The 16,011-nt window shown below is 37.3% G+C and overlaps 1 protein-coding gene across 5 annotated transcripts in view; it reads right to left on the minus strand.

Moving 5' to 3' along the window:
* Positions 1–1,748: 1,748 nt before the first annotated feature.
* ANO4 (anoctamin 4) overlaps positions 1,749–16,011 on the minus strand; it is a 301,260-nt gene continuing 286,997 nt past the window's right edge. For all 5 annotated transcript variants that reach the window (XM_054696103.1, XM_054696102.1, XM_037513790.2 and 2 more), the window contains 3 exons: positions 7,042–7,147; positions 4,537–4,734; positions 1,749–2,508 (listed from right to left, as the gene is read on the minus strand). In XM_054696103.1, the coding sequence (XP_054552078.1) occupies positions 4,543–4,734; positions 7,042–7,147 (298 nt within the window). In that variant the 3' untranslated portion in view covers positions 1,749–2,508; positions 4,537–4,542. The remainder of the gene's footprint in view (positions 2,509–4,536; positions 4,735–7,041; positions 7,148–16,011) is intronic.

Here is a 16,011-nt window from a genome sequence, read left to right on the forward strand (position 1 = left end):
CTATCAGGGTAATTTTGGCCTCATAAAATGTATTTGGTAGCATTTCCTCTTCAATTTTTTGGAAAAGTTTGAGAAGATAATTTTCATTCTTGAAGATTTGGTATAACTCATTAGTGAAACTGGTCCTGGGATTTGTGTTTTGGGGAGACTTTTAATTGCTATTTCAATTTCTTTGCTTATGATTTATCTGCTTAGTTTTGCTGTTTCTTCCAGATAAATTCGTCCATTTCTTCTAGGCTATGCAATTTATTGGCATGAAGATGTTCATAGTAGTCTCTTATGACCCACCATATTTCTGAGATATCTGTTGTAACTTTTTTTGTTTCTGCTTTTACGAGTTTTCTCCATTTTTTAATTAGTGAGTCTAGCTTTAAATTTGTCTGTTTTTCCAAAGAACCAGCTTTTGGCTTCACTGATCTTTTAAATTATCTTTTCTCTATTCCCACTCTAATTTCTTATTACCTACCTTCTAGTATATTTTGGTTTCATTTGCTCTTTTTCTAGTTCATTAAGGTGAAAGGTTAGATTATTTGTGATGTGGGGAAAGGAAGGCAGAGGAGGGATGGGGTCTGGGTGATGAATTGTGTGCTAGAAACGAATGAGGAATAACAGGTATGACTCCATAGGCAGAAAAAAATTTTCTGGTCACACAGTTGTTTTAAGTTCTGTTTGTGCTCAGACCAGGTGGAAAGCAGTATTTAATGAATGTTTATTTCTTTATCCTAATCACTGCCTTGGCTGGTCCTCTAGTTGTGAATGTTCATGTTTCATTCTAAACTTGAGAAGTTCACGATTCTTTCTCCTGTCCTCACTGTTTTTCTTGCCCCAAGGAATAGGAGAGCAGGTTTGAATGTGTCAAATTGCCATGATTTTTTAGGGCACCATGCTTGGGGTGGAACTTCAGGCATAACAAAAAAGTTATAATGCTGGGTCAGTGGCGCAACCATCTTTTTGGTTTGTCTTTTTATATTTCATTTCTTGAGATTTTCCTTGGAAATTCCTCTCCCTGGGATTGATGTGAAATATTCTAAACACCTTAGCCAATGACTGAACAGAAACCTGCCAATGGCCTCTTATATTTAGTCCGTTATTTAGTCCTCAGTTTAGACCATGCTAGGGTTAGTATTTTACTCCTAGGAATAGAAGGTCAGAGATTACTAGAAAAAGTAAGAAATGGTTAAAGTTCTAGCCTGTCCAGGGCCACCCTAACTGTTCCCATCTAAGGAAACATCTAAGATCTTTGGGAATCAAAGGCATTTAAGCCAAAGAGAGACAGTGTTTGGTGGAGATGGTACAGGAGCATTTTCATTGCCCCAGCGGGCACAGGCAAGGTAGTGAGATAGTCAAAGGGCAGGTTCTGTATTCTCTGGAAGAAAACTAATTATAACAGACAGAGCTTACAAACACCCTTCTCACTATCCCCCCTGATAGCCCTTTTCTGTGGATTAGCAGAGCATGCTAGTAGGCAGAGTAATTAAAAGCATTACAAGTATCATTGATTATATTTATTATTTCTCAACAATCTCTGCCTTTGGCATTTTCCAAGCCCTTTTCAGTGATTTCTAATTAGTCCTTAGTATCCTAAGGAGCAGCATGGAAGCATGATGGGACATGTGGGTGGGAAGAAAAAGGAACATCTCTGCAGAGGGAAGTGACCTCTTAGGAGTGTTTGAGAGTGGTTGCTCTGCTGATTCTATGAAAAGAAAATACAATAGAATTGCAGAAGACCCAGATGAAAATATTCCATGTGCATAAATTTATTTTAAATTTTATTGCATCACATTATACAAGCATTAAACATGGCTTCATGTTGATGACTATTTAAATGTGAAAATTCATTCATGTCAGTACCTTTTGGCTATTTACAAGTTAGGAATTTCTATAACTTTATATATCTCTGTATTTGTATGTACATATGTAAGAATACATGACTATACATATGTACACACAGAAATACATCTATGGCCATACACATAGCTATAGATACATCATATATAATAATCTCCTCAGAAAGATCTGAATTTAAAAAAAAGAGAAAGAAAAAGTTGTAAACAGGGTCTTGTTTGTGTCATTTGGTGACATGGAATTAGGACCATATGGTGACATTCTAGGAATGTGTGTCCCGGTGTCTGAATACCCTTTTAAGCCCAGTGTCTGTAAAATTCACATGGGATAGAATGCAAAAAAGGTAGCAAACAGGCTGAAAAACAGGCCCAGTATACAAGTTCCCCTTGGTTTTTAAAAACTTGAGAAGGTAACTGCCCATGATGTGCATGCTTGCTTGGTCGAGAATGATCTATGGGTAGAGAGCGTTTGTGTGCTGGACTGCAACATGACTTCACAGGTGCGTGATTTCCCAGGCAGTCCTCCTAGGGCGCTGACCCCCTGCTGCTGCCAATGTCTGCGACATGCACTGCGGTTGCATTTAGTCATTCACTTGTATGTGCTTTTGCACAGCTGGGAGAAGTAAACAGAATTCAGGTCCTTGTCCTGGAAATGATCCATTACCTGGAAAGAAAAAAGAAGGCATTAAAATCCTAGATACCCCTGATGGCTTAAGAATCACAGTGTGCAGTGATTTTTTTTTTTTTTTTGCCATGAGTTATAGACACTCAAAGAATTTGTAACCTCAACTGACTAGTATAAATATTATAATGTCTGATTTACAGATGAGCAGACTGCAGAAAGGCACACTGAAGTAAGGTGAGACTGGATATAGACAAATACTATGCATTCAAGTAAGAATCAGAAATGACCTTTTTTTTGGGGGGAAAAAGCAGCCAGTCCGTAATGATGAGAAAAGAAATTACCACTGCTCCCTGACCCTGCATCCCGGCACAGCCCCGAGGTGTGGGTAACGGCACTACTTCACCCTGGTTTCTGCTCCCTGGTGCTTCCCCTCATGCAAACACTCATGCCTGTCTCCTACCCCAACCTAACCTGAGTGGGTGGTTGATCTTTCTCCTCCAAATACTGACCAGAGCCAGAGGCAATCAGAATGAGTCCAGAGGGCCAGGGCTTGGAGCAAATTATAGAAATGCAGAAGGTTAAAGGTAGCTAGGCTCTTAAAGTGTTGTTTAGTCTAACTGCTTTACTTTTGCAAATGTGGAAATCAGATCCACATGAGCATCATACCCCAGGTCACTCAGATAGTAGAAAAGCCAGGACTGGAATGCAGGGACTAACAGTGGTTAACACTAACACAGATCCCCACAGATCCTATGTAGTGTCCTATAGCATCTTATCGGTCTGTAAATAGCTGCACATTAGTGCTGCTGAGTAGGGAGGACCAGGAAATTTAGTATTTTCACATAGCTCCATGGAAGATCAAGGAAATAGTGATATTACTATGTAGCAAAGCATTTCTTGCTTTTGGTAAAGCCAAGGCCTACTTTGGAATTAAAGAGAGCGGTGTTCAACTCATACATAACTTTTATCCATGTGAGACTGGAGTATAGGGGATTTCCTCCCAGTCCACATTCATATCCAATTCATAATAATCCTATTCAACTCCTGGACCGTTAACACAGATCTGGGTTGATACTACTTTACTAATTGAACAACAAAATTTTTTGCAGATATCTGCTATGTCTAAATCTATGAAAAACATACTCCCAACCACCACATATATAATTTTTCTTTTGAAAGTCAAATTTTGGAAAATGTTCTCAGAGTTGGTCTTCAAGTAGAGGAGAGAGATGCAAAGGAACAAGGCAGGCAAAAGAAACACTAGAATTTTAGATTCAGAGTATCAGCGTGTCAAAACTGGAATTCATCTAATCAGTTCATTACTGGGAAACTGAGGCCCAGTGAAGTTAAGTTACTTGTCTGATGACATACAACCAGTACCTGCCAGAGGGAAGATTTCAAAACTTTCTGATGAGACGTATGGGAACATTATGGAACTTTCCTACACTATTTTCAGCCTTAATCCACCCACCTTTTATTGATTGGATATGCATTTAATGGGTTCCATGTGCTTAACACTGTGCTAATTGGTTGGAAGAATCAAATCCATATGTCAATCCAAATATATTGACATATATTATTCATATGTCGATATATGTGGTCCTGAAACAATAACCAGAGAAGTTCAGGAGTGAGTCTAGATGGGCTGATGAGTCCGGGGAAACCTTCTTAGTATGACCTGCCATGCATCAGCCTGGGAGCAAACAATGAATGGAAGGCCATCTCGGGTGTGATGAATGTGTGACTTAAACCAGAAAGAAGTGTGCTGCCCTGGGGATATTAAAGAGAAGAGGCAGACTAGGATAGAAGGGTGAACAAGGTTTATTTCAGAGAACACTTAAGCACACACATAAGGATGTTTGGCATGAAGGCAGAGAAGGGTTGTAGGAGTTGTGTGCCAAGGGAAGATTAAGTTAAATTTGCAATTTAGTAGGAAACAAGCTGGTTTTGGAAGTTTCTAAGGATTTTACCTTCATACCTATAAGTAGAACAGTGGTGAGCTTTGACTTAACACACCCCTTCTCAAGCAAGGAAAGGGTGAAGATCACTCATACACCTTTCACCTACCTGGTCTCACGGCCACTCGTTGTGATGTGCTTTTCCATTTTTCTTTCTCTCTTTCCGTTCTTTCTGGAGACGCTCCAATTCTGCCTCGTACATCATCTCCTGAATCAAGTACTTCTCTCTTCTCATTCGATCCCTTAGATCTTTTGGGAGGTCTGGGATCAGATATGAAATGAGGTGCTTTATACAAAACACAAGGTGCTACAAACAGAGGAAAACACAACTGAGTTAGGCTTATTGTCCATCCTTTGCTGGGAAGAGCCCTGGCAGTGTGGGCTGCCTCTTGCTCCAGGGATGTGGAATCTCTGGGATGTCTGGAAAGTGGAATGAGGCCAAGAGGAGGTATGTGTGAGGGAAGAATATCACAGGGATAATTGAGCACTGAACTTGGTCTGATGGCAACATTTTAGGGATGGAAAGGGGAATCAAGAAAGAAGGTAGAGAAAGAATGGTTAGAGAAAGAAATGTGAAGGTAGAGAAAGAATGTTCTGCGGAATCAGAAAAATCAGATTTGAATCCCAGTTGTGTAACTCTTACTACTTAATAGCTCTCTTACACCTAAGAACAAGCCATTCAAAACTTCAACTTGCGGGGCCTCCCCGGTGGCGCAGCGGTAGAGCGCTGGGTTGCGAGGCTGCCCGCAGCCTCTGCGGCGCCGGTTCGATTCCCGGCTGCTCCCCGGCCACCGGAGGAGGGTCCCACATGGTGCGCAGACCTCTCCTGCCGCCCGCTGCTCCCCTCAGCAGTGTACTTCGGTCCTTCTGCCTGTCTGCTCCCCGCTCTGGCTCTGGTGAATTCTCTCACCCTCCCGCGCTTCTGACTGTACCCAGTGCATGTATAAACAAAACAAATGAACAAACAAATAAATAAATAAAAAAAAAAAAAAAAAAAAAAACATGCCTCTACAAAACTTCAACTTGCTCTGCTATAAAGTGACTATAAGGAATGTTTAAAATCTTTTGTAGGTTTCAAAATGCTTTCCAGATATTCATTTCAATTATCAATAGGCCTAGAGAAGTGATCAATGCAGGAAGAATTTTTTTTTTTTTGTAAACTGCCATCATTCTTTACCTGAAATACTAATAGCTGAAAATCTAGAATCATTGCATTTATATGATAGTGATAAAGTATCAGATGACAATTGAAAGTTCTTAAAATTTTTAAATATTAAATAATCATGTTCAAATAATATGGCTGGTGTAGCTTGATAGTGCTGAGACTTTAACCCCTGTGCCACCAGGGAGGCCCAATACCATTAAATATTCTTTTTTTAAAAAAAGATTTTTATTTATTTATGCATACACGAGCTGGGGTACAGGCCAGAGATGCAGGGGGTGAGAGGATTCACCAGAGACAGAGTGGGGAACAGAACGGGCACTGACTGAAATGCACTGCTGAGGGGAGTGGTGGGTGAGACAGGTCTGTTTCGCCATGTGGTTAGCTCCCTGGCTGGCTGGGGATTGAACTCATGCTGCAGAGACTGCGGATTGCATCATAGTGCAGTGCTTAACCCCTTGTGCCACCAGGGAGGCCTTAAATATTCTTAATTTTATTAAGAACCTTGTAAATTTGGTGAGTTGTGAATGGCATACAATCCTGCCAATTAAGCTTTTTTTGTATATTTCTAATATATTTTAAAAGTGTAAAACAATACATTGAAAAGAAATAGAAAACTTTTGACCTTTTGATAGGTCAAAAAATAACACACTGTCTTTAAAAAATTTTGTCTGAAAAGTTTTAAGCTAGGTTAAGACAGTCTTGAAAGAGGAATTGAGCCATTTATTAGCTAATTCCCAGGGAAGAGCAGCAAATATTGCTTTTTTTTTTTTTTTTTTCCTCTTGGTTCCCTGGAGAAAACTCCTAATGCAAGTCAAGAGACAGCCTGGTCTTGTGTTAACTTCATTTTCATCTGTGTTACATGAAAGTAAATATTTCCATTTTTAGTATAGTGATAGAAATGTAAACTATTCTTAACAGCAATTTTCCTAAAAACTAAAAGAAAATAGACAATGTTTAAAAGATACAGTAGTTATGTAGCTTTTACTTCATAAGTCCATTTTGAGTCTTAGATAATACTTAATTTTGTGCTTGAATATAAGTAATGCCATAATGATACACAATCAGAAACTACAACTGAAAATGAAAATACACAATTCAGTGTTTTATGAAGTACGGTCCTTGACTCCCCGCATCAAAACCTCTTGGAAAGCTTATAAAAAGTAACTTGTAGACATGATGTATCAGAATCTCTCAGAACAAAGATGGGAAAATGCAGTTTTCTGGAGTTTAAGGACCTTGGTGCTAGACTTTCCTGACTTGTCCATTAATAATCAACAATGGGCATTCAAATATTTCTTGGAAAATTCAGTAAGAAGAAAAAAAATAAGTTACATAATGCTACTATACTACTTCTGGATATAGACAATTACATTGAAAATTACTATGACCTATAATTATTCTTAGTCACTTCATTATGTCAAAGGAAATAAAAGAATTGAGAAAATTTACCTCGAACACAATGATAAAAGCCAATCGAGCTGCTAGAACGTGCCAGAATTGCAGTGTGTAGCCGTAGGGCACCAGTGAATGAGGAGGGTCACGGTAGTCTCGGTATCTATAAATACATAGTAAAATGTGACATTCTAAACTGTGGTTTCTGATTTCCAAAATATTTTCCATTCCTCACTCATGAGAGAAAAGTTTTAAGTTTCTCTATACTAGACTTCTGTCGTTTTCTTTTTCTGGTAATAGTAGCTCTTCTTTCTGTGGAATTCATCCATATGGACTGGGCAGAACTCCCCACCTCTCCTTACCCCAACTCAAATGATGAGCCAGACCAGACCAGTGTGACTTGTCACCAGTCTTCTGCTAGAGTTATCACTAAACCCACAGGAGGTAAGAGCCTGCAGCTGCAGGTGGACATCACAGACTAATTGCCAGAGAGAAAGCTTCTTTATATATTTTAACATCATTTTTCATTTTTGTACAATGTATGCATTTTCATCTTGGTTGTAGTCCCCATAAAATTCCCACCACCCTTGTTTTGATCCTATTCCTCTCCCCCCTCCCCCGTAGTGTGTCTCTGGTTTATAGTTGCTTGTTGATTTTGATTTTTACTTTATTATAATTAGTCTTTTTCCTAATCCCTTATTTAGGTTTTCTAAATTCCTGCTATGAGTGAGACCATCCAGTATTTTTCTTTTTCTTTCTGGCTTATTTCATTGAGCTGATCCCTTCCAGCTCCATCCATGTTGCTGCAAATTGCATGAGTATAGGTACCACATCTTCTTGATCTAGTCATCTATTTTTGGGGCATTTGGGTTACTTCCATAGCTTATCTATTGTAAAATAGTGCTGCAATAAACATAGGGGTGCAGGTACCCTTTTGAATTAATGTTTTTGTGTCCTTTGGGTAGACGTAGGAGTGGAATTGCTGGATCATATGGAAGAGAGGCTCTTTGAGAATAGTAAACAAAGGTAAAACTAGTGGAGAGGCAACACCTTGCTTGGTCTCCAGCTGTTTTTCAGGTTATCACCTTTTCCAGCTCTCTGTTATCTGAACCACTGATTTTCGTTTAAGTCCACTTGTACTGGATTTCTGCCTGCCACTAAAGCATCTAATATGTGCTAGAGCGGTAACTTTTGAGTCCACATTAAATTTCCACAGATCTTTGTTGAGTACCCTGTAGAGATCAGTCACTTATCCGAGGAGCTTAAGTCCACATGGTTTCATTTTATCTTTACCATGCCATTATTACCATCACAGGTAGGAAAACTGAAATGTGATTCTTTCAGTGTCACACAGTTACTGTGTTTTCAGTCTAATATCCTTGTCATTAGTGTGTGAAATGTGGAAAGTTCTGAAATACTGGCTATGTCAACAGTACTGCTATACAAACACACTGAATTATCTTTTGAATAAGAATTAATGATTATCCAACTTCTTATATAAGATGGTTCCTAACCTCAAGTTTGACACTAATCTGCATATGAGGATACAGAGTAATTCCTATGAGGACTAACTTTGAAAAGTATCAAGTGCTGCAAAAAGTATCAGCCAACAGTAGTATGATAATAGGCTCAATTATTATTGATGTCTATTGTATGAAGTATCAATGTATCATAATTTTGTCCTGAAGTGATATTTATGATGAGCACCTGGTGCTGAAATTAAGAATTAGTGCTTGCTAACTGCTGGTTTGTTCTTTGATGATAAAGTTTAGGTGATTGTTCAAAACACTGTTCTTTCTAGTATGATTATATAATCTATTCCTGTTGTAGTTCCATAATACACCTGGAATTTGAGGAAGGAGAATTTTATTCAGGACTAAATGTTTACATGAACTGTTCTAACTTCCTCTTACTTCCTGCAGAACACATGTAGTCAAGAACCAGGATTTGTGTTTTCTGCAATTATGATTACAAATATAATTCCTTTGTTCATTTTTAGCTATGTGCATTTCAAATGCAGCCCAAGTCTGTATTGTAGGAGAAAAATATCATTTTTTTAAATTATTCATCAGGTCGATAATTACATAAAAACATCATTTTCACTAATTCCTTAAAGTTCTTTTCAGGATCCTTTCCCATCAATGCCTCATCCCTGCTCTCATCTTCTGCCCTTTGTTTGAGCTGCCCTGTTGTCTAACATCACCAATCTTGTTCAGCTCTTCATTTTAAGAATTAGACAAATCTCTTCCTCCCCCAGATTCTTCTTGAAATTCACTGTGTGGAAAAACTAAGATTTTTCTTTGACCTGACAGACTTTTTCTGAACTACTCCCAGAAAATAAAATTCATTTATGTCACTCTTAAGATTCCTGCGACAGATTTATAGCAAAGAAATGAATTCATTGATTCAGCATGATGAATAAATTAGTATCCATCAACTATAAACAGTCATTAAATATACATATGAAACCCAGTTGAAATAAATCTTATGAGTCAATGATGAGAACAGATTCATTCAATGATGACAGTAGATTATCAAACATGATGACTCGAGATGTCAAACTGTACACAAAATACACAAAAGTAGAAACAGTATTTAGCTTGTGATTTTAAAATTATGGATTTTTAATATTTAAAAATGTTAATTACATTTTCTTTATATAGAAAACACTCATGGTGAGTATAAGCATAAATTTCTAAATTTCCTAAATGTTGAGACTATGCATCTATTTGCTCAGCCTATGTGTCCATTTGTGGGTGTTTCACCTGTGCCCAGAGGAACCCAGTATGTCTATACTGACACTAAGGATTCTGAGGTTGAGAATCAGAAGTGGTGAAATTTTTTAGTTGTTTTCAAAAGCAGCATGTCTCTGACATTTCTATGCTCTTAAATCATTTTTCCATGAAGTCAAATTTCTTTCTAGAAAATTAACTGCTACCCTATGGGAGTGAACAATCCCCGGTATCCATGGGTTTAGCTGTCATCTGCTTGCAGCTGTCTCCAGAATTATGCACTGGAAAAAAACACCAAAACCAAGTTGGTTTGCCTCATAAATAGGATTCTCTGGAAATCAGTTTCCCATCAATAAAATGAGGGTCTTACCTCACCCTGCTTTAAGATTTTAGACGCTCACTCTTTCCATCCATGAGCTTAGACATAACTGTTGCCACTGGAGCTCTCAGGTCTTGCTCTAGCCTACCCTTACCCCACTGAGCGGAGGTTTCTGGGAGGGCCATGCTCAGATGTCTTTGTGCCCCATGTCTCTGCTTTGCATGTGGTGCGATTGATTTGCAGAATGACTGGCAAATTGGTCTCCACTTACAGAAAACATTTTTCCCTGTTTTGCCTTAGAAAAGGCCAGGAAGCAGGTTTCAAGCTCATCAAATAAAAGTTTTACTTCTCTAATTTTTCAGTCTAGTATCTTCAAAGACACTAAGTCCAGTGGCATTAGTATTTGGTGGAATTTTTTCAAGAGTCAGTTGTTTTCAGAAAGTAACTATTTTAACTTTCCGACTTGAATTTTACATGTGGCAAAGGCAAGAGTTACCTTCTGACTTGTTAGTGCTATTACTGAAGCTGCTTTTATTTCTCAGAAATGAGAATCTTGCAAACATGACTTTTTTTTATTACCAGTTCTTTCTCCTTGTTATACTGTTAAAATATAAGTACATTTATATTTGAAATAAGAACAAATGCATCTAGTGACCCCATATCCAAGTTAAGACATAGAACATGGTCAGTGGCTTAAAAATGCCTCAATAACATTGTCAGACACCCTCAAAGATAATAGCTATTCTAGTTTTGTGACAATCGTCCTGTTTTTCTTTATAGTTACATTAACTTAGGTTTCCCAAATAAGATAATGCTTACTTTCATTTGCTTTCATATAAATGAGTCATTGTGTGTGCATTATGTTGTGATTGCATCTTTATTATGTGATATATTTTGGGGTTCTTAATTAGAATCTACTTTTCTACTTATCTGTTCCTGTTCTATTTACCTGTTCCTATTAATCATATTGATTAATTACTATAATTTCATACTATATTGAATGTAAGGCAAATCTCCATCTTGTTCTTCTTACTAAGTGTTTTGACTATTCATTCTTTGTTCTTCTAGCCAATATTATTTTGGCCTCAGGTGCACAGAACTGTCCTAATAAAAACTCTATTAATTTTTATAATTAATCTTATCGGTGCATTCATTTTCTTTTTTTTTTAATTAATAAATTTTATTTTTATATTCCCCATACAATTGCAATCCCCCCATTCTGACCCCAATCCCTCCCCTCCCGCCCCCCACCCCCTAAAAAGTGTCTCTGGTTCATAGTTTTTGTTGATTTTGATTTTCACTTTCTTATAGTTATTCATTTTCCTGGTCCCTTATTTAAGTTTTCTAGATTCCTGCTATGAGTGAGACCATCCGGTATTTTTCTTTTTCTTTTTGGCTTATTTCGCTGAGCATGATCCCTTCCAGCACCATCCATGTTGCTGCAAATTGCATGTGTTTATCTTTTTTGAATGCTGAGTAATATTCCATGGTATATATGTACCACATCTTCTTGATCCAGTCATCTATTTTTGGGCATTTGGGTTGTTTCCAAAGCTTAGCTATTGTAAACAGTGCTGCTATAAACATAGGGGTGCAGGTGCTCTTTGGAATTGATGTTTCTGTGTTCTTTGGGTAAATACCTAGGAGTGGAATTGCTGGATCCTGTGGAAGCTCTATGTTTAGTAGGTCCAGAAATCTCCACACAGCTCTCCATAGTGGTTGGACCAGTTTGCACTCCCACCAACAGTGCAGAAGATTTCCTTTTTCTCCACACCCTCGCCAACATTTGTTGTTGCTAGTTTTTTAAATATGTGCCATTCTCACTGGTGTAAGATGGTATCTCATGGTAGTTTTGATTTGCATTTCCCTGATGACAAGTGATGTTGAACATTTTTTCATATGCCTGTTGGCCATTCGCATTTCCTCTTCAGAGAAGTTTCTTTTCAGCTCCTCTGTCCATTTCTTGACTGGATTATTTTCTTTGTTGTTGTTGAGTCTCATCAGCTCTTTGCAGATTTTTGTGATCAGTCCTTTATCATTAGTGTTGTGTGCAAAAATTTTCTCCCAGTTGGTGGGGTTTCTCTTTGTTTTTGTTATTGTCTCTTTTGCTGTGCAGAAGCTCTTTAATTTGATGTAGTCCCAGCTGTTGATCTTTGCCTTCACTATCACTGCTTTGGGTGAAGTGTCTGTAAAGATGTCTTTGATATGCAAATCACGTAGTGTTTCGCCTATATTTCCTTCTATATATTTTATGGTTTCAGGTCTTATGTCTAGTTCTTTAATCCATTTTGAGTTGATTTTTGTATATGGTGTGAGGTAGTGGTCAAGCTTCATTCTTTTGCATGTAGCGACCCAGTTTTCCCAGCACCATTTATTGAACAAACTTTCTTTGCTCCAATGCATAGTCTTTGCTCCTTTGTCAAATATTAGTTGACCATAAACCTGTGGGTTTATTTCTGGATTTTCTATTCGATTCCATTGGTCTGTATGTCTGTTCTTGTTCCAGTACCATGCAGTTTTGATGATTATGGCTTTGTAGTAGAGTTTGAAGTCTGGGAGTGTGATGCCTCCATTCCCTTCTTTTTTTTTCAGGAGAGCTTTGGCTATTCGGGGTTTTTTGTGATTCCATATGAATTTCATCAATAATTGTTCTATTTCTTTGAAGAATGACATTGAAATTTTGATTGGAATAGCATTGAATCTGTATATTGCTTTTGGTAGGATGGCCATTTTAATAATGTTTATTCTTCCAATCCATGAGCAGGGGATGTCTTTCCATTTCTTTGTGTCTTCTTCTATTTCTTTTAACAGTGTTTTATAGTTTTCTTTGTATAGGTCCTTTACCTCTTTTGTTAGATTTATTCCCAAATATTTGATTTTTTTTGTTTCAATAATAAAAGGGATGGTTTTTTTGATTTTTTTCTTCTTCAGATTTATTGTTTGTATATAGGAAGGCTACTGACTTTTGCGTGTTGATTTTGTATCCTGCCACTTTACTGAACTGATTGATGAGTTGAATTAGTATTTCTGTGGAGTTTTTGGGGTTCTCTATGTATATTATCATATCATCTGCAAATAGTGATAGTTTGACTTCTTCTTTTCCTATTTGGATTCCTTGGATGTCTTTCTCTTGTCTTATTGCTCTGGCTAGGACTTCCAGTATTATATTGAAAAGCAGTGGTGAAAGTGGACATCCTTGTCTTGTTCCAGATCTTAATGGAATTGCTTTCAGCTTTTCACCATTGAGAATGATACTGGCTGTTGGCTTGTTGTATATGGCCTTTATGATGTTGAGGTACATTCCTTGTATCCCAAGAATTTCAAGGGCTTTTATCATGAATGGGTGTTGCACTTTGTCGAAAGCTTTCTCAGCATCTATTGATATTATCATATGGTTTTTATATTTATTTTTGTTGATGTGTTGGATAACGTTGATTGATTTTCGGATGTTAAACCATCCTTGTGTCCCTGGAATGAATCCTACTTGGTCGTGGTGAATTACCTTATGGATACATTGTTGGATTCTGATAGCTAAAATTTTATTGAGGATTTTTGCGTCAGTGTTCATTAGGGAGATTGGCCTATAGTTTTCTTTTTTTGTGTTGTCCTTGTTCGGTTTTGGTATTAGTGTAATGTTGGCTTCATAGAATGTGTTAGGTATTATACCTTCCTTCTCAATTTTTTGGAAGAGTTTGTGAAGGATAGGCACCAATTCGTCTCTGAATGTTTGGTAGAATTCATTTGTAAATCCATCAGGTCCTGGGCTTTTGTTTTTGGGGAGGTTTTTGATTACCATTTCAATTTCACTAATTGTAATTGGTCTGTTTAGGTGTTCTATTTCTTCTTTATCTAGCTTTGGGTGATTGTAGAGTTGTAGGAATTTGTCCATCTCCTCTAGATTGTTGAACTTGTTTCCATATAACTGTTCATAGTAGTTATTAATTATTCTTTTGATTTCTGCTGTGTCCGTTGTGATTTCTCCTCTTTCATTTATTATCCTATTTATTTGTGCTTTCTCCCTTTTTGCCCTTGTGAGCCTGGCTAGGGGTTTATCTATTTTATTTATTTTTTCGAAGAACCAGCTCTTGGTTTCATTGATCTTTTGGATTGTTTTTTTAGTTTCGATTTCATTTATTTCTGCTTTGGTTTTTATTATTTCTTTCTTCTACTGGTTTGGGGTTTTTTTGTTGTTCTTTTTCTAGATCTTTGAGCTTCGAGATTAGGTTGTTTCTTTGAGTTCTTTCTTGTTTCTTGATGTGAGCTTCTATTGCTATATATTTTCCTCTTATTACTGCTTTTGCTGCATCCCATACATTTAGGAAATTGGTGTCCTCCTTGTCATTCAATTCAAAGAATTTTTTAATTTCTTCTTTTATCTCCTCGTTAGTCCAGTGGACTTCCAGTAGTGTGGGTTTCAATCTCCACGAGGTAGGAGAGTACCTTGCCTTTTTATCGTTTATTTCTAGTTTGATGCCTTCATGGTCAGAAAAGATGGTTGGTATGATTTCAATCTTGGTGTATCTGTTGATGTTTGTCTTGTGCCCCAGTATATGATCGATCCTAAAGAATGATCCGTGTGCGCTTGAGAAAAATGTATACTCAGATTTTTTTGGGTTTAGTGTTCTATATATGTCTGTTAAGCCCAAGCACTCTAGATCCTTATTTAGAGCTTTAGTGTCTTTTCTTATTTTTTGTCTTGTTGATCTATCCATTGTTGATAGTGGTGTGTTGAAGTCTCCCACTACGTATGTGTTTTCTCTGATGTCTGTTTTCAGAGATGCCAATAGTTGTCTGATATATTTTGGTGCTCCTTCATTTGGTGAATATATGTTAATGAGTGTTATTTCTTCTTGAAGTATTGTCCCCTTGATCATAATGTAATGACCACTGGGGTCTCTTTTTATCTTTTTAAGTTTGAAATCTGTTTTATCTGATATAAGTATAGCTGTTCCTGCCTTCTTTTTTGGTCCATTTGCTTGTAGAATTGTTTTCCATCCTTTAACTTTGAGTCTATTTTTATCTTTTGCAGCTAAATGTGTTTCCTGGAGACAGCAAAAGGTTGGGTTTTGTTTCTTAATCCAGCCTGCAACTCTGTGTCTTTTTAGTGGAGAGTTTAGTCCATTTACATTTAGAGTTAGTATTGATATGTTAGCATCTGTATTTGCCATTGTGTTTGTCTTTCCTTTGATTTTATTTATTCTTTTAATAACTTTCTTTGGCCTTCTTTTGTTGTTATTCGTCCCTCTGAGGTTCTGGCTTTAGGACTCCTTGTAGTATTTTTTGGAGTGGGGGTTTAGTCGTAATAAAATTCCGGAGTTTCTGTTTGTCTGGGAAGGTCCATATTCTTTCTTCAAAGAGGAAGGAGAGCTTTGCGGGATAGAGTATTCTTGGTTGGCATCTGTTTTCTTGGAGTCTGTTGACTATGTCCCTCCACTCTCTCCTTGCCCGTAGTGTTTCTTCAGAGAAGTCTGATGTCAGTCTGATTGGTTTCCCTTTGAATGTTATCTGTTTCTTCCCTCTTGTTAGTTTCATTATTTTTTCCTTGTCTTGGATTCTTGGAAGCTTTACTATTATGTGTCTTGCTGTATTTTTCCTTTCGTCATGGAAGTTTGGTGTTCTTCTTGCTTCTTGTATATCAATTTTCAGATCCTTCTTCGCGTTTGGGAAGTTCTCTTCAATTATATCCATGAATATTTTCTCTGTTCCTACATCTCTCTCCTCTCCTTCTGGGATTCCTATAACTCTTATATTTCCTTTCCTCATGGAGTCAGATAGTTCCCGAAGTCTTTCTTCGGTCTTTTTCCTTCTTACTTCTCCTTCCTTTTCTGTTTTAGTTCTTTTTATTTCTGTGTCTTCAAGAGTACTTATTCGTTCTTCCATTTCATCTATTCTGCTTTCATTGCTTTTCCCAGAGTTCTTTAGCGTCTCCATTAATTCTTTGATCTCCTGCATTTCTTTTACTTCCCTCTTTAGGGA

This window comes from Talpa occidentalis, unplaced genomic scaffold (genome assembly GCF_014898055.3).
Source record: "Talpa occidentalis isolate TD23 unplaced genomic scaffold, MPIMG_talOcc4v2.1 talOcc4.16, whole genome shotgun sequence".
Classification (NCBI taxonomy): Eukaryota; Metazoa; Chordata; class Mammalia; order Eulipotyphla; family Talpidae; genus Talpa; species Talpa occidentalis.